The sequence below is a fragment of the Coregonus clupeaformis genome, unplaced genomic scaffold (assembly GCF_020615455.1).
Source record: "Coregonus clupeaformis isolate EN_2021a unplaced genomic scaffold, ASM2061545v1 scaf0123, whole genome shotgun sequence".
Taxonomy (NCBI): Eukaryota; Metazoa; Chordata; class Actinopteri; order Salmoniformes; family Salmonidae; genus Coregonus; species Coregonus clupeaformis.
The window spans coordinates 375,104-395,938 of NW_025533578.1; the positions used below are offsets into that span (position 1 = coordinate 375,104).

At 46.6% G+C, this 20,835-nt stretch overlaps 2 protein-coding genes across 2 annotated transcripts; both read left to right on the plus strand.

The window, feature by feature from the left end:
• LOC121575770 (mesencephalic astrocyte-derived neurotrophic factor) lies at positions 1-3,351 on the plus strand. Its single transcript, XM_041889065.2, has 4 exons — positions 1-232; positions 1,036-1,163; positions 1,305-1,446; positions 2,432-3,351. The coding sequence occupies exons 1-4, from the start codon at positions 142-144 to the stop codon at positions 2,614-2,616; spliced, it is 546 nt and encodes a 181-aa protein (XP_041744999.1). The 5' UTR covers positions 1-141; the 3' UTR covers positions 2,617-3,351.
• A 1,245-nt stretch (positions 3,352-4,596) lies between these two features.
• On the plus strand, positions 4,597-7,567 carry LOC121574706 (putative RNA-binding protein 15B). The gene has a single exon (XM_041887253.2). It carries the CDS (start codon positions 4,824-4,826, stop codon positions 7,380-7,382), a length of 2,559 nt encoding a protein of 852 aa, XP_041743187.1. The 5' UTR covers positions 4,597-4,823; the 3' UTR covers positions 7,383-7,567.
• The last annotated feature ends 13,268 nt before the right edge of the window (positions 7,568-20,835 follow it).

Here is a 20,835-nt window from a genome sequence, read left to right on the forward strand (position 1 = left end):
TTGCGTGCTCACTTTACCGGCGTCGACTCTGGCTGCTCATGTGTAGCTGTAATTTTTTTTCGCTAGAGAGGTAGTTTTATATCGTAACGTTTAGGTAGCTACATCTAGCTGAAATAAATTAAGTTAGCTATTCGTCTTAAAATGTTGTGTTTGAGTAGTTTGTCGGTCGCCCTCGCAGCGCTGGCTTTGGTACCGAGCATTAGCGACGCTTTGAAAGATGGGGAGTGTGAAGGTGGGTTGGATTGTCTGATATTTACATCACTGTCGCTATGGATATAGCTAGCTACTTAACTAGTCGTAGTTAAGTTTTATGGCAACCTACAATTCCATGCATTGACAATGATTCTTCGCCAAATAGCCTAGAAGTTGGCTAGCTGCAATTCATTAAATGGAAATATGTCTTTCAATGCGCTCCTAAATATATGTTTGTGTGCAGAGAAGTATTGCAGCTGGCTGTGTCTAGCTACCTAGGTAACTAGTACCTGTCAATTAAGAGTCATACTTAATTGCTCATTAGGACCTTGCCAGATATTGCCTGTGGTTTCTGTTTATGAGGTAATATGCTCCTATGTCAAGCTGTTGTTTCTCTGTTAGATGGGATAACTGATACTTTACTCTGAATTGGTCAGGTTTATCTAGGGTGTTGGGCTATATAACGTGTGGATAACCTACTGTAACATAGGACAGACTGACCATAGAAGTCTCAGAGTTGTAAAAACGTATGTATATGGTATTGCTGGAGTTACCTATTTCTTGTATACCATCAGATTAGCCAAATGTTCTATTAGAAAAGGATATAGAAAGGAATGCATTACAAGTCATGCCATCTCTAATGTAATGATAATAATAATAATATGCCATTAGGCAGACACTTTAATCCAAAGCGATTTACAGTCATGCGTGCATACATTTTTGTGTATGGGTGGTCCCGGGGATTGAACCCACTACCCTGGCGTTACAAGCGCCATGCTCTACCAGCTGAGCTACATAGGACCACCCGATCATTCCTTGTTTGTGTTGTTTCCTCCCTTTCAGTGTGCGTGAGCTTCCTGGGAAGGTTCTACCAGTCATTGCAAGACAACGACGTGAAATTCACCAGCGCAGACATCGAGAAGGCCCTCGTCAAAACCTGCAAAGACACCAAGGGCAAGGAAAATCGCTTTGTACGTGATTTAGGCTAATATCTTTGTTTGTTTAGTTTAATGGAAGTCTAGTCGATAAGTAGTTACATTGTGTCCTATCCAGATTATCCACTGGATTTGTTGTTGATTCATTGATGTTATTTTCTTCCTTCTGTACCCTAGTGTTACTACATTGGTGGAACAAATGATGCAGCCACCAAAATTCTCAATGAGATCTCCAAGCCCCTGAGTTACCACACACCAGTAGACAAGATCTGTGAGAAACTGAAGAAAAAGGACAGTCAGATCTGTGAACTGAAATACGGTAAGAAAACAAAATGTAGACCCATTTTTATATGACTTAGTATGCAGTTATTTGTAAGTTAAATCAATGCTACAGTACCGACCCACACTTATGATGTGTGTAACATAATGATGTAGCAGATAGAATGTATACTATACAAAGTATGTTAGCATCCCTCAATTCCACATGTTTCTATGACCGCTAAACCCTGCTTAATAGTCCACATTTCTCCTTCTTTTTTTGTCCCTTATTTGTTCCCATAGTTTAGCCTCTTTCACGTGGGACTCATCACAATGCTTATAATAAATTATTTTCTTTACAACTGTCACAATACCATTAGATAATTGTTTGTGGATCATGCTTAGTCAAAAAAACATTGTACAATGTAGGCCTGTGGCTATTTCCAACCCCCTCCTCCTGCGTATTACAAGTTATTTACATACACAAACACAGGTGAGGACCTATTTTAAATGTCATCACCGTACCTGACTGTTGGGGGTTTGGCAGTCTTATTATTGCCTAAGTGTAATTTGACCTCTCTTCCGGAAAGGTGAAGAGACTCTGCACACTGTATTCTACGGTATGCTCCCATGTCAGTTAATCACACAGCATAGAATGCAGAGTCTTGTTTAACCTTTTTTAGTGAACATCATTTGATATCAGCACCTGCTAAGAGACAATTAATGTTTGTGTATATAATAATAATAATAATATGCCATTTAGCAGACGCTTTTATCCAAAGTGACTTACAGTCATGTGTATATAACAGGCGTCACTGTGTGTGCTTTCTTAACAGTAGCCTCCTTCCTCCATCTTGAATCCTCTACCACACAGACACTTGACCACCCTCCTGAAATCCCTCCTATTCTTAGCCACTTACACCACCGAAAAGCAGTTCGGCAAACGCGAGTGGAGACATTTTCAGGCTGAGGAGTGAAGTTACGAATCCATACTCTTTTACAAGTATGGAATCATTACCTTCTCTCTCTCTCTCTCCCCTCTGCAGACAAACAGGTGGACCTGAGCACGGTGGATCTGAAGAAGCTGAAGGTGAAAGACTTGAAGAAGATCCTGGAGGAGTGGGGAGAGTCGTGCAAAGGCTGTGCCGAGAAGTCCGACTTCATCCGCAAGATCAATGAACTCATGCCCAAGTACGCCCCCAACGAAGCCAAAGCACGGAGAGAACTGTAACCAGAGGGAGAGGGGGTACAGACCTGGGATTGTATCAAGCATCTCAAGAGTAGGAGTGCTGATCTAGGATCAGGGCCCCCCCCCCGTCCATGTAATCTTACTTATTCTTTGATCTAAATGCCAAATCTAATCCTAGATCAGCACTCCTACTCTGAGACACTTTGGATGGATCCCAAATTGCACCCTAGTCCCTATATAGTGCACTATCTTTGACCAGAGCCCTATGGGGAATATGGTGTCATTTAGGATGTAGCCTTTGTTTATACAGGCCCTGGGGAAGGGGGCCTTGGTGGTCCTGAGAGGGTATTTTGTGGTGGGTAATGTTCGCTGTGCGGTATATGAACCACCCGACAGTCTGTACATGACCTTAGTTCCCTTTTTGAAGGGATGTACTTTTTAATTTGACTTAATTAATAACAGTATAATCAAATATAACGGGGGCTGGACAAGCTTATATGCAGAAGATCCTAGACAGTAGGTGTAGTAAGACACCTGATTCTACGTATCGACTAATCATCAGTCTGCAAATCGAGACCTTGATTATACCTGCACCCACAATGTCATTAACCCTCTACGAATAAGCTTGGCCACCCCTGAAATATATAAAAGAGGAGGGATGGAGGAAGAGCAGATAAAATAAAAGGATATTTGCTGTTCTTTCACACAACCTTTCATCTAAGACCTGATGTTTATTACAACCGTGCTATACTTTTTCATTAAAATATGAAAACCAGGTGTCAGAAGTCATGGTGTTTTAATAAGCAATGCTGGTAGTATTATCACACATGGTCATAAATGTCTAACTTGGCATGAGTATTTTTTTTACTGAACAAAAAATATAAATGCAACATGTAAAGTGTTGGTTTCATGAGCTGAAATAAAAGATCCCTGAAATTTTCCATGTGCACAAAAAGCTTATTTCTTTCAAATGTTGTGCACAAATTTGTTTACATCCCTGTTAGTCAACATTTCTCCTTTGCCAAGGTAATCCATCAACCTGACAGGTGTGGCATATCAACAAGCTGATTAAACGGCATGATCATTACACAGGTGCACCTTGTGCTGTAAAAGGCCACTCTAAAATTACATTTTAGTCATTTAGCAGACGCACTTATCCAGAGCGACTTGCAGTTAGTGAGTGCATACATTTTCATACTGGCCCCCTGTGGGAATCAAACCCGCAACCCTGGTGTTGCAAGCGCCATGCTCTACGAACTGAGCTACACGGGCCTAAAATGTTCAGTTTTGTCACACAACACAATGCCACAGATGTCTTAAGTTTTGAGAGAGTGTGCAATTGGTATGCTGACTGCAGGAATGTCCACCAGAGCTGTTGCCAGATAATTTAATGTTCCTTTCTCTACCATAAGCCACCTTCAAAGTTTTAGAGAATTTGGCAGTAGAACCGCAGACCACGTGTATGGTGTCATGTGGGTGAGCGGTTTGCTGATGTCAACGTTGTGAACAGAGTGCCTCATGGTGGCGGTGGGGTTATGGTATGGGCAGGCATAAGCTATGGACAACGAACACAATTGCATTTTATCGATGGCAATTTGAATGCACAAAAATACCTTGACAAGATCACGAGGCCCATTTTTTTTTAAAGGTGTCTGTGACCAACAGAAGCATATCTGTATTCCCAGTAATGTGAAATCTATAGTTTAGGGCCTAGTTAATTTATTTCAATTGACTGATTTCTTCATATGAACTGTAATCTGTCTAATCAATGACATTGTTGCATGTTGCGTTTATATATTTGTTCAGTATTATTCAAAATGCATGTGAAACATTTTCTATTCACCATTTGTTATTTCTAGTTTCCATGGCACGTATTATACAAGTTCTTTGTAAATGATCTAATTTGTGTCACATATTTTCAAAACTAATGTTAGGGTTATCTGCGATCCACATGACGTCACTAGCCCTGCGGCTACGTCGACTCAAACCCCTCCCATTGGCGGAACGCGCACATTCCTTTTGTCCAAGATGGCGGAGTTGATACAGGTTCACTGATTCTAATATGTTTTTAAACGCGTTTATCTTTTTATTTCGGAATATATGCAGAGTCGCAACATTTGTTACAAGTTACTAACGTCCGTTTATGTGCAACGTCTCCCAAAACGGAGGAATTTGCTTCCAGACCGGATTTTTTCTGCAGACATTGGCTGGCTAGCTAGCTAGCTAAAAAGTTTGGGCATCCTTTGAAAATGAAGCGACAGGCCGGGAGGGACTCCAGTCCTAGTAGGGCTTTAGCGAAACGAATACGGGAAAGAGAGCGGGACCGGGACGGGGCACGGAGAGAGGACCTGCCGCCCCCACCGCTTGCTTTGCTGCTCGCTGAAAGCGGGAGGCAACATGCTCGGAGCAGGAGCAGGGAACGAGAAAAGACACGGCTTCGGGAGGAGCGCGGGGCCGCCGGAGACCCCCTCCACCACCGACAACAACACCACGACCTCGGCCGAACTCCTCTCCGGACTACAGCCGCCCTGCCTAAAGGCAAAGCCGCAGCCGAACTACTGAGTCCCCGGGGGGGAGCGGGGGGGACTCTGGAATACAAATCGTTGCTCATTAGCAATCTCGGCTCGGTACTATCTGACGAGCACGTTGAAGACGGACTGTTTCACGAGTTTAAAAAGTTCGGGGACGTCAGTGTGAAACTATCCCACACTCCAGAGCTAGGCCGGGTCGCCTACGTGAATTTCCGACACCCGGAGGACGCTAAAGAGGCCAGGCATGCCAAAACCAGGTTTGTACTCTATGACCGCCCCCTCAAAGTAGAGCCCATGTACGTCCGGCGTCGCAGCTGCACGCCGCCGGATGTGGGTTATGTCCCCATCCATGGCGCCCCATATCCCTCTTATAGACAAAGGTCCCTCTCCCCCTGCGCTGGAGTTAGTAGTATCAGAGATATCCGACCACCGAGACACTACCCTGTAGAGGGGCTGGGACTGAGCAGAGAGAGGGAGAGGATCTTAGATTACTATGGGATGTTAGACGAGAGGGGACGGCCATACAGGCTGCCGGTACCTGAGCATGATGACATAAAACCTGAGGATGACGCGCGGGCGTGCAGGAACCTGTTCATCGGCAACCTGGATCACAACGTCACCGAGGGCGAGCTGAGGAGAGGCTTCGACAAGTACGGCGTCATCGAGGAAGTTGTGATTAAACGCCCGGCGCGTGGTCAGGGGGGAGCATACGCTTTCCTCAAGTTCCAGAACTTAGACATGGCTCACAGGGCCAAGATAGCCATGCAGGGCCGTGTGATTGGCGGGAACCCGGTGAAGATAGGCTATGGTAAAGCTAACCCTACCACCAGACTCTGGGTAGGGGGGCTGGGACCCAGCAATTCCCTGGCAGCCCTGGCCCGAGAGTTTGACCGCTTTGGCAGCATCCGGAACATAGACTATGTGAAAGGGGACAGTTTTGCCTACATTCAGTATGAGAGCCTGGATGCCTCCCAGGCCGCATGCACCCAGATGAGAGGGTTCCCCCTGGGAGGCCCAGAGAGGAGGCTGAGGGTGGACTTTGCCAAGGCTGAGGAGCCCCTGCCTCGTAGCTACCCAACGGGGTACCAGCCCCCCGTGCCCCTGCCTGCCCATCTGGACCTGCTGAGGCACCGCGACCGCAGCCTGGAGAGAGAGCTACGCGCCCGAGACCGCTCGCCCCCCTCCCATGCCCTGTTCACCCAGCGGGAGAGCGAGAGAGCTCTGCTGGACAGGGACAGGGGGGACAGAGAGTTCACCTCCCCAACAAATAGCCTGGAGTGCAGGGGGGGTGAAGCATTTGGGGGGTCCCGTGGTGGCCGAGGGGACCGGGCAGCCCGGAGCCGAAGCAGAGACCGCTGGCTGAAGGAGAGGGACGCAGAGCGGGCTGGAGCGGAGAGACGCAGACGCAGGTCCCTATCCCTAGACTGGCCCTCTCTGGAGAAGGAGAGAGGCAGGTCCAAGGTGAGAGGAGGGGGAGCAGGGCCAGCTTCTCCAGAGGACAGCCCAGACAGAGCCAGGGTCCGGGCCCCAGACTCTACGACCGAGCCCAGGGGACAGAGCCCTGACAGCAGCCGCCACTCCAACGAGGACCGGGTTGGCCAGGACGGCCACGAGACATCCTCCAGCCGGGACCGCCACAAGAAGACTGGCGGGGACAGAGAGAAGGACCGTGAACGCAACCACCGGGCCAGCGACATAAACCACACCTCTGACACGTCTAAAACTGACCCCAGAACACCCAGCATGTTTTCGGAGTGTGCCACCACCCTCACCAAAGTCTGGCACGGTCACTTCACCCTGAAGAACTCCTGCTTCCCCACTAACATGCACCTTCTAGAGGGAGGCTCCGGGTTCTTCCACTCCGTCATGAAGGACCACCAGGCGAAGGGGAAACTGACCCAGCTGAAGATCGCCCAGCGACTGAGGATGGACCAGACCAGGCTGGACGAAGTCACCAGGAGGATCAAGCATGGTGGCTCCGAGGGCTATGCTGTTCTCCTGGCCCTTCAGGGCCCCATCGACCGTGAGGCCCCTCCACCTGAACCAGGCCTACAGATCAGACTCCTCCGTCACCTGGTCACCTACCTGAGAAACAAGGAGGCTGCAGGAGTGATCAGTCTACCTGTGGGCGGGGCTAAGGAGGGGGGAAAGGGGGGCATGCTGTACGCCTTCCCCCCCTGTGACTTCTCCCAGCAGTTCCTCCAGAGCGCACGCAGGACTTTGGAGAATCTGGATGAAGAGCACCTTGTGATTGTTATTGTCAATGACTCTGCCTAACTAACTAACAGAAGACACCTTCTGTCTTTATGGTGTTGGCTGTCAATGTTATTACACCTACATTAACAACAGACAGCTGTCAGTAGGGCTGGGAATCGCCAGGGACCTAACGGTACGATATTATCACGATACTTAGGTGCCGATACGTTATGTATTGCGATTCTCACGATTCTATATGTATTGCGATTCGATGTTCCAAACATATTGCTCACCATATGTCTGCTGCAGAGGGACAGGAGAGAGCCATTCGTTTTGATCAGTCATGGAAAGAAAAGTACTGAAAACAAATTGGCTCCCTATTTAAAAAGAAAATGGAGAACAAGCTATGAAGGAACAATACTGGAATTCTGTTGCAGGTAGAGCCAACTAGCACAAAAATATTGCAATATTGTCAAATAATATCCCGATATGTAACTATTGATTTTTAAAAAACTAAGCCACCAACACCACTTGTGTCTATTAGTCTCTATGGTGGTGTTGGTGGCTATCATTCTCTCTATGGTGGTGTTGGTAGCTATCCGTCTCTCTATGGTGGTGTTGGTAGCTATCAGTATCTATGGTGGTGTTGGTGGCTATCAGTCTCTATGGTGGTGTTGGTGCTTATCAGTCTCTCTATGGTGGTGTTGGTAGCTATCAGTCTCTATGGTGGTGTTGGTGGCTATCAGTCTCTATGGTGGTGTTGGTGTCTATCAGTCTCTATGGTGGTGTTGGTGGCTATCAGTCTCTATGGTGGTGTTGGTGGCTATCAGTCTCTATGGTGGTGTTGGTGGCTATCAGTCTCTATGGTGGTGTTGGTGGCTATCATTCTCTATGGTGGTGTTGGTGGCTATCAGTCTCTATGGTGGTGTTGGTGGCTATCAGTCTCTCTATGGTGGTGTTGGTGGCTATCAGTCTCTATGGTGGTGTTGGTGGCTATCAGTCTCTATGGTGGTGTTGGTGGCTATCAGTCTCTCTATGGTGGTGTTGGTGGCTATCAGTCTCTCTATGGTGGTGTTGGTGGCTATCAGTCTCTATGGTGGTGTTGGTGCTTATCAGTCTCTCTATGGTGGTGTTGGTGGCTATCAGTCTCTATGGTGGTGTTGGTGGCTATCAGTCTCTATGGTGGTGTTGGTGCTTATCAGTCTCTCTATGGTGGTGTTGGTGGCTATCAGTCTCTCTATGGTGGTGTTGGTGGCTATCAGTCTCTATGGTGGTGTTGGTGGCTATCAGTCTCTCTATGGTGGTGTTGGTGGCTATCAGTCTCTATGGTGGTGTTGGTGGCTATCAGTCTCTCTATGGTGGTGTTGGTGGCTATCAGTCTCTATGGTGGTGTTGGTGGCTATCAGTCTCTATGGTGGTGTTGGTGGCTATCATTCTCTATGGTGGTGTTGGTGGCTATCAGTGTCTCTATGGTGGTGTTGGTGGCTATCAGTATCTATGGTGGTGTTGGTGGCTATCAGTCTCTATGGTGGTGTTGGTGGCTATCAGTCTCTATGGTGGTGTTGGTAGCTATCAGTATCTATGGTGGTGTTGGTGGCTATCAGTCTCTATGGTGGTGTTGGTGGCTATCAGTCTCTCTATGGTGGTGTTGGTGGCTATCAGTCTCTATGGTGGTGTTGGTGGCTATCAGTCTCTCTATGGTGGTGTTGGTGGCTATCAGTCTCTCTATGGTGGTGTTGGTGGCTATCAGTCTATGGTGGTGTTGGTGGCGATCAGTCTCTCTATGGTGGTGTTGGTGGCTATCAGTCTCTATGGTGGTGTTGGTGCTTATCAGTCTCTCTATGGTGGTGTTGGTGGCTATCAGTCTCTCTATGGTGGTGTTGGTGGCTATCAGTCTCTATGGTGGTGTTGGTGGCTATCAGTCTCTATGGTGGTGTTGGTGGCTATCAGTCTCTATGGTGGTGTTGGTGGCTATCAGTCTCTATGGTGGTGTTGGTGGCTATCAGTCTCTATGGTGGTGTTGGTGGCTATCATTCTCTCTATGGTGGTGTTGGTGGCTATCAGTCTCTATGGTGGTGTTGGTGGCTATCAGTCTCTATGGTGGTGTTGGTGCTTATCAGTCTCTCTATGGTGGTGTTGGTGGCTATCAGTCTCTCTATGGTGGTGTTGGTGGCTATCAGTCTCTCTATGGTGGTGTTGGTGGCTATCAGTCTCTCTATGGTGGTGTTGGTGGCTGTCAGTCTATGGTGGTGTTGGTGGCGATCAGTCTCTCTATGGTGGTGTTGGTGGCTATCAGTCTCTATGGTGGTGTTGGTGCTTATCAGTCTCTCTATGGTGGTGTTTGTGGCTATCAGTCTCTCTATGGTGGTGTTGGTGGCTATCAGTCTCTATGGTGGTGTTGGTGGCTATCAGTCTCTCTATGGTGGTGTTGGTGGCTATCAGTCTCTATGGTGGTGTTGGTGGCTATCAGTCTCTATGGTGGTGTTGGTGGCTATCAGTCTCTATGGTGGTGTTGGTGGCTATCAGTCTCTATGGTGGTGTTGGTGGCTATCAGTCTCTATGGTGGTGTTGGTGGCTATCAGTCTCTATGGTGGTGTTGGTGGCTATCATTCTCTCTATGGTGGTGTTGGTGGCTATCAGTCTCTCTATGGTGGTGTTGGTGGCTATCAGTCTCTATGGTGGTGTTGGTGGCTATCAGTCTCTATGGTGGTGTTGGTGGCTATCAGTCTCTATGGTGGTGTTGGTGGCTATCAGTATCTATGGTGGTGTTGGTGGCTATCAGTATCTATGGTGGTGTTGGTGGCTATCAGTATCTATGGTGGTGTTGGTGGCTCAGTGTCTCACTTCATGTTTTAGGGACTGAGTGGTTGTGATCTTCTATGCCACTTCTGATCGCTCTGTGGGAGGGTTGCCTATCCCCCTTCCAGACTGGCTGTGTCTGTATAGGGTGCCATTTGGGACACACAGAGAGAACACACTGCAGCCACCCGAGAACACACTGCAGCCACCCGAGAGAACACACTGCAGCCACCCGAGAACACACTGCAGCCACCCACCCTAGAGGACACACTGCAGCCACCCACCCTAGAGGACACACTGCAGCCACCCACCCTAGAGGACACACTGCAGCCACCCGAGAACACACTGCAGCCACCCACCCTAGAGGACACACTGCAGCCACCCACCCTAGAGGACACACTGCAGCCACCCACCCTAGAGGACACACTGCAGCCACCCTAGAGGACACACTGCAGCCACCCACCCTAGAGGACACACTGCAGCCACCCACCCTAGAGGACACACTGCAGCCACCCGAGAACACACTGCAGCCACCCACCCTAGAGAACACACTGCAGCCACCCTAGAGGACACACTGCAGCCACCCTAGAGGACATGGCTGTTAAGGTGTCTTTGTGTCCACTACCTCCATGTACAAACGGAGACGGAGCTGTGTCTCTCCGATGCATGGGAACATCAGACTCTTGAGACAGACTGTAGGAGGACGGACAGACAGGAGTAGGACGGACAGACAGGAGTAGGACGGACAGACAGGAGTAGGACGGACAGACAGGAGTAGGACGGACAGACAGGAGTAGGACGGACAGACAGGAGTAGGACGGACAGACAGGAATTGTATGTAGTCTCTGCATTAGTGAAACACTACTAGGTGAAATACTACAACTGAGTGTGGGATTGTTGTTCATACATGCTGTTTTTTTGTTGTTGTTGTTGAATGAAACTGACCAAGCAGTATATCTACAGGCTACTTCCACAACGGTAGGATATTTCATATGATGATTGTATGCATGTTTGACTTGCTTTTTATTTGTTTTTATCAAACCATTCCTGAAGTTCCGTTGTTCTTCTTCGTTTGAGAGTTGTGTGCTCTAATTGGCTCTTGCATGCAGAAGGTTGTTGTGTTGTTTTCTTCCACAGATTCTACCTGAATTGAAACCGTTGATTTGAAACCGTTGTTGTTTGAAAATACTGTTTCAGCTACAGATATTATTTCTTTTAACAGTTCTGTCTTGATCCTGATGTGATATTGTGACGTTAATTGACTGGTATGTTTAGCCTTTAAAGTTTTATACACCATCCATCTTACAATGTACTGAATGAGCCTAGAGCCTGTTTGCATATGATTTGCGTGTGAGAGAAAACGGTTGTTCCTCTCTTGTTATTTCAACTCTCTAATGTGTTTGCTGTAAGGCAGAATAGACTGTATCTACCTCTACAATGTCTTCATCCCCAACACACAATGCAAATGAAATCCACCCCCCTTGATCTTTGTTGGGAGTCAGTTCATTATGTCTCCGAGCAGTTTCAGTTGAAGTGCATTGAATGTTTTAAAACATTTTGACCCCACTGGGTAATTATGTTACTGTGTTGTTATAGAGGCAACACCATTGCAATGCCTGTCTTGTTTTTGAATCATATTTGGTCATTTTAATGTAGATTTGAAGAAAGAGAAACATCACCCGAATGAATGGTTAAAAGGAGAAAAAAATGTGTTTTTGAAATGTCCCAAGTGGCACCCATAGTGCACGCCTTGTTTTGGCCAGAGCTCCATGAGGCCCACGACGTCAAACTGGTGTTAGAAACTCCTGCCATGTGAAGTTACTTTAAACGACCCCCTTAGAGAATGAGATGTATGGTTTTGTTTTTGTTTGTTTTATCTGTCGCGTGTGAACTGTGCGACGCTAACCAATCACATCACAGTGAGAATCTTACTACATCACAGTGGGGTTTGTATTCTTACTCAAACCGACCCGTCTGTTTGATTGTTTTCTCTCTTTCGACATGTACGCCGTATGAAAATGAAATTAAACATTTTATGCTCTTGTTTTAAAAAAAATATATATTTTTTAATGTGTTTTTTATTTATTTGAGCTTGATGGGATAATTGTGTAATTGTTGTAAAGGCCTACAGGAAAAAAAAAAAGCAGGTTTGTGCATGAATCTCACAGGAACAAATCTAGTCAATGTCCTCCATCTTTTCTAATGTAACTATAGTGCAAGTGGTGTGAGCCAGGAAAACCGTGGACAGTTTGTCTTTTCACACTAGGTGGCAGTATTACCCAGGAAAATTGAACGTTGGGTAATTTTACACAGAATGACAATTCATTCCCCACTGGAGACGGGAATACAGTGTCATCACACAACGCTATATTCTGGGATTTAATTTCCGGTGATTTTTAAAACAGTTTGCTACATTCAACATAATCCAACTAAGGTATAGATATAGTATTTTATTAAGTATTTAAGTAATTCCAATACAGAGACTTTATCCCTATTGTTATGGTACCTACAGTGTGATGCAGTGTGCTTTATATAAGTGTTGTTTTGCCCTGTTTATACATGCCGTTGACATGCGTCCTTCTTCCTGATCTTGACCTGATCTTGTCTGTTTACACTTATAAGATCTGATCACAATTAGATCACAATGCGTCTTTTAATCGTCTACAGAATGTGGGCACAATCAGAATGTTGACAAGATCCGGACAAAGGCTGCATGTATAACCAGGTATAAACAAGGCTTTAGAGGGATCATCTAATGACAGTATAGGACCAGGTATAAACAAGGCTTTAGAGGGATCATCTAATGACAGTATAGGACCAGGTATAAACAAGTCTTTAGAGGGATCATCTAATGACAGTGTGGGCCTATATGATGTGTGTGCGTCCCAATAATCTCTCCTTCTTGAAGTGTGCACTTGTTCACTACTCCCCACAAATGTAAAATAATTGGAGTGGTGTAGGCATGTGGGAGTTTCCATATACCAATCATTTTATTTCAAATCCATGAAGGGAAGTGAACAAGTGCACACTTCGGGAGAAAGTGTATTATTGGGTCACGTTGTTGCAATTACCAGACTTTACTGTGTGACTCTGTGACCCCGAACACACAGATATTTTTGGGAGACACCACACAACGGCTGTGTAAACATTTTAGGCCGGGATTCAATCCGATCGAGAATTTGGACAATGCTAAAAGTCATTTTCCGATTGAGCCGACATACAGTATTCAGCGTTTACCGTGAATGTGGTCTCCACAAATGCATTTCTGGGCCTCTCTCTCTCTCTCTATCTGTCACTCATCACTCTATCACACTCTCTCTCTCTCTCTCTCTCTCTCTCTCTCTCTCTCTCTCTCTCATCTGTCTCTATCTCACTCTCTATTTCTCTCTGTCACTCTCTCTGTCACTCTCTCTCTCTCTCTCTCTCTCTCTCTCTCTCTCTCTCTCTCTCTACCTCTCTGTCTCTCTCTCTCTCCCTCTCTCTCTCTCTCTATCACTGTCTCTATCACTCTCTATTTCTCTCTGTCACTCTCTCTCTGTCACGCTCTCTGTCACTCTCTCTCTATTTCTATCTGTCACTCTCTCTGTCACTCTATCACTGTAGTTAGTAGTAGCTGCTGCAGCAGCTGGAATCGACCAGGCAGCCAGGCTCAGCACTCATTGTAAGCAACCAAGCACCGTCCAGGCTTTTAAGAGCCATGCAGGCAGGAAATGTAAAGAAGAGATCGTAAATTATTAATGCGGAATCCTGAGGAGAGCTCCAATGAAATCCATTACAGAGGAAAAAATCAATGGGACGTACAGGAGGGAGAACGCACATACACGGGCGCACACACACACACACTAGCAAAGCGTTCGCACTCTCACACACACACACACACACACTCACTACCCGTCCCTGAATGAGCCCCTCCCTAGCTGACCCAGATGAAGCTATGGAAGGAAGCACCAGGGCTGTGTCTGAAAACATGACTATCCGTCAAGTCCTTGTTTCCTGCGTCCTTGTTTCCTCAATTCCTTTCGGTGAGAGTTGAGAGGGCGGCGAGGAGTTGGGAAAATAAGGACAGAGGAAGCAAGGGCCTGCGAGAGAGAGAGAGAGAGAGAGAGAGAACCCCACTCATGCAGCTAGTCGTACCAGACAGAGAAGGAAGCAACAGAAAATATGCCCGTTTTTATCCAAAGTAACTTACCGTAGACTGAGAGCATACGTGATCCATGTCTGGCTAACGTCATACTCTTACCAGGGAACATGACTGTCTGCCTGCCTTCCCCGTTCCGGATCCAAAATAAAGACGTTAGATCGCAGTAGAAAAATGTGTTGGCATCTTACCTCATCCCATTAGCAATACTGAGGGAAACCAAAAAAACTTTTATATTTTTCTACATCAAATCAAATTTTATTCGTCACATGCGCCGAATACAACAGGTCTAGACCTTACAGTGAAATGCTTACTTACAAGCCCTTAACCAACAATGCAGTTTTAAGAAAGAATGCCAAAAAATAAATAAATAAGAAACACAAAATAATACAATATAAAATAATACGAAATAAAAGTTACAAATAATTAAAGAGCAGCAGTAAAAATAACAGTAGGGAGGCTATATACAGGGGGGTACCGGTACAGAGTCAATGTGCGGAGGCACCGGTTAGTCAAGGTAATTGAGGTAATATAGAGTTATTAAAGTGACTATGCGTGGATAATAAACATTGAGTAGCAGCAGCGTAATATAGTCTGGGTAGCCATGATTAGATGTTCAGGAGTCTTATGACTTGGGGGTAGAAGCTGTTGAGAAGTCTTTTGGACCTAGACTTGGCGCTCCGGTACCGCTTGCCGTGCGATAGCAGAGAGAACAGTCTATGACTAGGGTGGCTGGAGTCTTTGATAATTTTTAGGGCCTTCCTCTGACACTGCCTGGTATAGAGGTCCTGGATGGCAGGAAGCTTGGCCCCAGTGATGTACTGGGCCGTACGCACTACCCTCTGTAGTGCCTTGCAGTCGGAGGCCGAGCAGTTGCCACACCAGGCGGTAATGCAACCAGTCAGGATGCTCTCGATGGTGCAGCTGTAGATCTTTTTGAGGATCTGAGGACCCATGTAGAGGCGAAAGAAACGCACACCTATTTAGGCGAGGTGCTGGCTAATGGAGTAGAACACTTGAAAAAGAAAAGGAGAGCCGCACACTCTAGGAGCTCAGATGCAATAATTTAATAACCTAATAGCCAACGTTTCGACAGACAAGCTGTCTTCATCAGGGTATATTACGTTGGTTATTAGGTTATTAAATTATTGCATCTGAGCTCCTAGAGTGTGCTGCTTTCCTTTTCTTTTTCAAGATCTGAGGACCCATGCCAAATCTTTTCAGTCTCCTGAGGGGGAATAGGCTTTGTCGTGCCCTCTTCACGACTGTCTTGGTGTGTTTGGACCATGATAGTTTGTTGGTGATGTGGACACCAAGGAACTTGAAGCTCTCAACCTGTTCCACTACAGCCCCGTTGATAAGAATGGGGGCGTGCTCAGTCCTCTTTTTTTCCCTGTAGTCCACAATCATCTCCTTTGTCTTGATCACGTTAAGGGAGAGGTTGTTATCCTGGCACCACACGGCCAGGTCTCTGATCTCCTCCCTATAGGCTGTCTCAACGTTGTCGGTGATCAGGCCTACCACTGTTGTGTCGTCGGCAAACTTAATGATGGTGTTGGAGTCGTGCCTGGCCATGCAGTCAAGGGGGAACAGGGAGCACAGGAGGGGACTGAGCACGCACCCCTGAGGGGCCCCCGTGTTGAGGATCAGCGTGGCAGATGTGTTATTACCTACCCTTACCACCTGGGGGCGGCCTGTCAGGAAGTCCAGGATCCAGTTGCAGAGGGAGGTGTTTAGTCCCAGGGTCCTTAGCTTAGTGATGAGCTTTGAGGGCACTATGGTGTTGAATGCTGAGCTGTAGTCAATGAATAGCATTCTCACGTAGGTGTTCCTCTTGTCCAGGTGGGAAAGGGCAGTGTGGAGTGCAATAGAGATTGCATCATCTGTGGATCTGTTGGGGCGATATGCAAATTGGAGTGGGTCTAGGGTTTCTGGGATAATGGTGTTGATGTGAGCCATGACCAGCCTTTCAAAGCACTTCATGGCTACAGACATGAGTGCTACGGGTCAGTAGTCATTTAGGCAGGTTACCTTAGTGTTCTTGGGCACAGGGACTATGGTGGTCTGCTTGAAACATGTGGTTATTACAGACTCAGTCAGGGAAATTTTGAAAATGTCAGTAAAGACACTTGCCAGTTGGTCAGCACATGCTCGGAGTACACGTCCTGGTAATCTGTCTGGCCCTGCAGCCTTGTGAATGTTGACCTGCTAACAGCACTGGTGCCATGCTAGATCTTCGAGCCTGGTGTTTTGAGCTAACAGCACTGGAGCCATGCTAGATCTTCGAGCCTGGTGTTTTGAGCTAACAGCACTGGAGCCATGCTAGATCTTAGAGCCTGGTGTTTTGAGCTAACAGCACTGGAGCCATGCTAGATCTTAGAGCCTGGTGTTTTGAGCTAACAGCACTGGAGCCATGCTAGATCTTAGAGCCTGGTGTTTTGAGCTAACAGCACTGGAGCCATGCTAGATCCTACAGCCTGGTGTTTTGAGCTAACAGCACTGGAGCCATGCTAGATCTTCGAGCCTGGTGTTTTGAGCTAACAGCACTGGAGCCATGCTAGATCTTAGAGCCTGGTGTTTTTTTAGCTAACAGCACTGGAGCCATGCTAGATCTTCGAGCCTGGTGTTTTGAGCTAACAGCACTGGAGCCATGCTAGATCTTCGAGCCTGGTGTTTTGAGCTAACAGCACTGGAGCCATGCTAGATCTTCGAGCCTGGTGTTTTGAGCTAACAGCACTGGAGCCATGCTAGATCCTACAGCCTGGTGTTTTGAGCTAACAGCACTGGAGCCATGCTAGATCTTAGAGCCTGGTGTTTTGAGCTAACAGCACTGGAGCCATGCTAGATCTTAGAGCCTGGTGTTTTGAGCTAACAGCACTGGAGCCATGCTAGATCTTAGAGCCTGGTGTTTTGAGCTAACAGCACTGGAGCCATGCTAGATCTTAGAGCCTGGTGTTTTGGGCTAACAGCACTGGAGCCATGCTAGATCCTACAGCCTGGTGTTTTTAGCCACCCTAGAGGTGCTTTGTAATTCAATCCAACAGCTGAGCTGGGCTGGGTTGGCGTCTCATACCCACCACCCACCGCCCAAACCGTATACCCAAAGACTGGTGGCTGGGCTGCTCTGGGCTGGGCAGAGATCACTTTTATTGTCTTGGCTGTATGAACGCTGTCTCGGGGTCTGGCAGACACAGCTTACAGAACAATGGGGGATTTATTGCCCTGAGAGATTGGAGTATGTGTGTGCTGTGTGTGTGATGTGTGTGTGTGTGTGTGTGTGTGCTGTGGGGTATTTTTAAACAGTGAGCAAGTCTTGCCTGTGAAACATTGGGAGTAGGAGTTAAAAAAAAAAAAATAGTGACAACGTGATAACAATAATTTGCTGCTTTATTGGTGAAGACCATTGTTCTAGATGAGAGAACCCTCCACAGCGTGGGTGAGAATACGCACTGCAGACAGCGACTAAAAAGCGTTCTGGTGACAAAGGAAGGGAATAAGGTCAAACCAGTGAGGTCAGCAGTGACCGTTTAAAATGTCTGTACTAAGATTAGAAAATAGACACTGGTCTGAACTAAGCCAAATTCACTAATAAGTACTCTGTTTTGATGTTCATGTGGTCATGATGGTTGTATCAGATAATTATATTTCTAACTTCCTGTTGCAATGGCAGCTGTGGCGTCTAGGGACAGACTTGCCCCATATCATATAATTACCCTATAACACCATCCTCTCCACCCCTCCTCAACCCCCTCTCCCTATCCATAAAACCACCATCCACCCCTCTCCTCCCATGCCCACCCCTTACCTACCCCTCCTGCCCTGGACAACTCAATATCTTAGCCTGCAGCTATGGCTCCAGCACTCCTGAGTCCTTCTGCACCAGCAAGCAGATGGTAGCTTATAGAGAATCCCATCCCTAGCTCAGCCCCAGCCCCACCCCCAGCCCAGCCCAACCCAGCCCAACCCCCAGCCCAACCCCCAGCCCAACCCAACCCAACCCCCAGCTCATTAATTCCCCATAACACCCTCTGTCTGTCCCAGACCTGGGTTCAAATACTATTTGAAATCATTTCAAATACGGTGTCTGTGCTTAAATGAGCATTCCTGTTGCTATTGACCAAAAGGAAAAATTCAGAAAACCCCAATTCCCGCCCATCTGGCACTCCAGGAAGGCTAAAGCAAACGCTCAAAGGTCAGGTCTCTCTGTGTGTCCGCCTCGTGTTTCACTGCAGCCTGTAGTCAGTCAGTGATAGATCTCATCAGCTGATTGTCTTGTCAGCTCTCAGGGCCATCTGCTTCTCTCCTCTGGGAGACAGGAAACCTGGGAGGGCCTGGATTTAAGGCACCAAGGGTTTTATTGGATTGGATTGCATTTACACATAGAGAGAGGGGGGAGGTGGAGGGGGGAGAGAGAGAAGGGGGGAGGTGGAGGGGGGAGAGAGAGAAGGGGGGGAGAGAGAGAGAGAGAAAGCGGGAGAGAGAGAAAAGGAGGAGCAGGGAGGAGAACAAAGCCATTTCAGTCAACCTCCACTTCCAGCTCCCTACAGAGAGGAGAGATTTAGTGTAGCGGTTTACTACTGTTGATTTTCATCTAGTGGACAACTTGTTTTAGAAAACAAGAGCAAATCCTTCTCACAGAGCAATCCTTCACACAGAGCAATCCTTCACACAGAGCAATCCTTCATACAGAGCAATCCTTCATACAGAGCAATCCTTCACACAGAGCAATCCTTCACACAGAGCAATCCTTCACACAGAGCAATCCTTCACCTTCATACAGAGCAATCCTTCATACAGAGCAATCCTTCACACAGAGCAATCCTTCACACAGAGCAATCCTTCACACAGAGCAATCCTTCATACAGAGCAATCCTTCACACAGAGCAATCCTTCACACAGAGCAATCCTTCACACAGAGCAATCCTTCACACAGAGCAATCCTTCACACAGAGCAATCCTTCACACAGAGCAATCCTTCACACAGAGCAATCCTTCATACAGAGCAATCATTCATACAGAGCAATCCTTCACACAGAGCAATCCTTCACACAGAGCAATCCTTCACACAGAGCAATCCTTCACACAGAGCAATCCTTCATACAGAGCAATCCTTCACACAGAACAATCCTTCACACAGAGCAATCCTTCACACAAAGCAATCCTTCACACAGAGCAATCCTTCACACAGAGCAATCCTTCACACAGAGCAATCCTTCACACAGAGCAATCCTTCATACAGAGCAATCATTCATACAGAGCAATCCTTCACACAGAGCAATCCTTCATACAGAGCAATCCTTCATACAGAGCAATCCTTCATACAGAGCAATCCTTCACACAGAGCAATCCTTTTTATTTTATATTGTATTTTACCTCCTTTTTCTCCCCAATTTCGATCTTGTCTCATCGCTGCAACTCCCCAACGGGCTCGGGAGGCGAAGGTCGAGTCATGCATCCTCCGAAACATGACCCGCCAGACCGCACTTCTTAACACCCGCCCGCTTAACCCGGAAGCCAGCTGCACCAACACCGTTCTCCTGATGACCGAGGTCAGCCTGCAGGCAGCCGACCCACCACAAGGAGTCGCTAGAGCGCAACGAGCCAAGTAAAGCCCCCCGGATCTGTAGTGACTCCTCTAGCACCGCGATGCAGTGCCTTAGACTGCTGCGTTACTCGGGTGGCCCATACAGAGCAATCCTACATACAAAGCAATCGTTGTGATATTGACTGTTCACAAAACTTCTTGAAAGTTGGAGACCCATTTAATATTTAGTATGTCGTTTTGTTTTATTTGACATGGACTAGAGATGTCAGAATTCATCAGTTAACTTGAGTAAAACATTTCTCAATTTAGTGTACACATTGTCTGAAAGCATTCAAAATACACTGAAAACATCCCAAATACATAATCACTACAGCTAAAAACAACAATGTGATGTCAAAACAAGTTGACATTGAGGTTAAAGAAGGTGTGCTTTCTCAATTTACCTGATTTTGCTGGACGTTACTTCAGACAAAATCAAGACGTCAATATTCTTGTAATGTTTTTTTTAATGGAAAAAAAATCTTAAATTACTGTTTAAGTTTCAGAATTTGTAATTAATCGTGATTATTCACAGCAAATCCTGTTAATCACAGACAATTCTGCGATGAACTAGATGTTTTATTGTTTGACAGCCCTAATATGAACATGCTGAATGAGCATGCTTTACAATGATTAATATTATAATAATTAGTAATGCACTATAGATGTTTTCCTATTCTGTATTGGCCAATAGTCTCATCCTCTCCTGCCTGATTGAGTCGTCCATTAGTAAGTAGTACTCTAAGGTCAGAGGAATAAAGAGATGCCAGATGGGCTCCCCTGGTTCTGGTTCCATCTGTCTTCTGTTGTTCTCTGAGTCTGAGCCAACCCCTCTCTATAGATTGGCATTAAAAGAGATGTGTTCATTGCTCTTGGTGTCAAGGATCAAGAAATTAATATATTTTTGTATGATTGGAGCTGTCCATATGACAAATTGGGCTTTATACAGTGTAGTACCTTTGCTTTCCTTGCAGAATTGGATCTATTTGACAGGGAATTGGATCTACTTGACA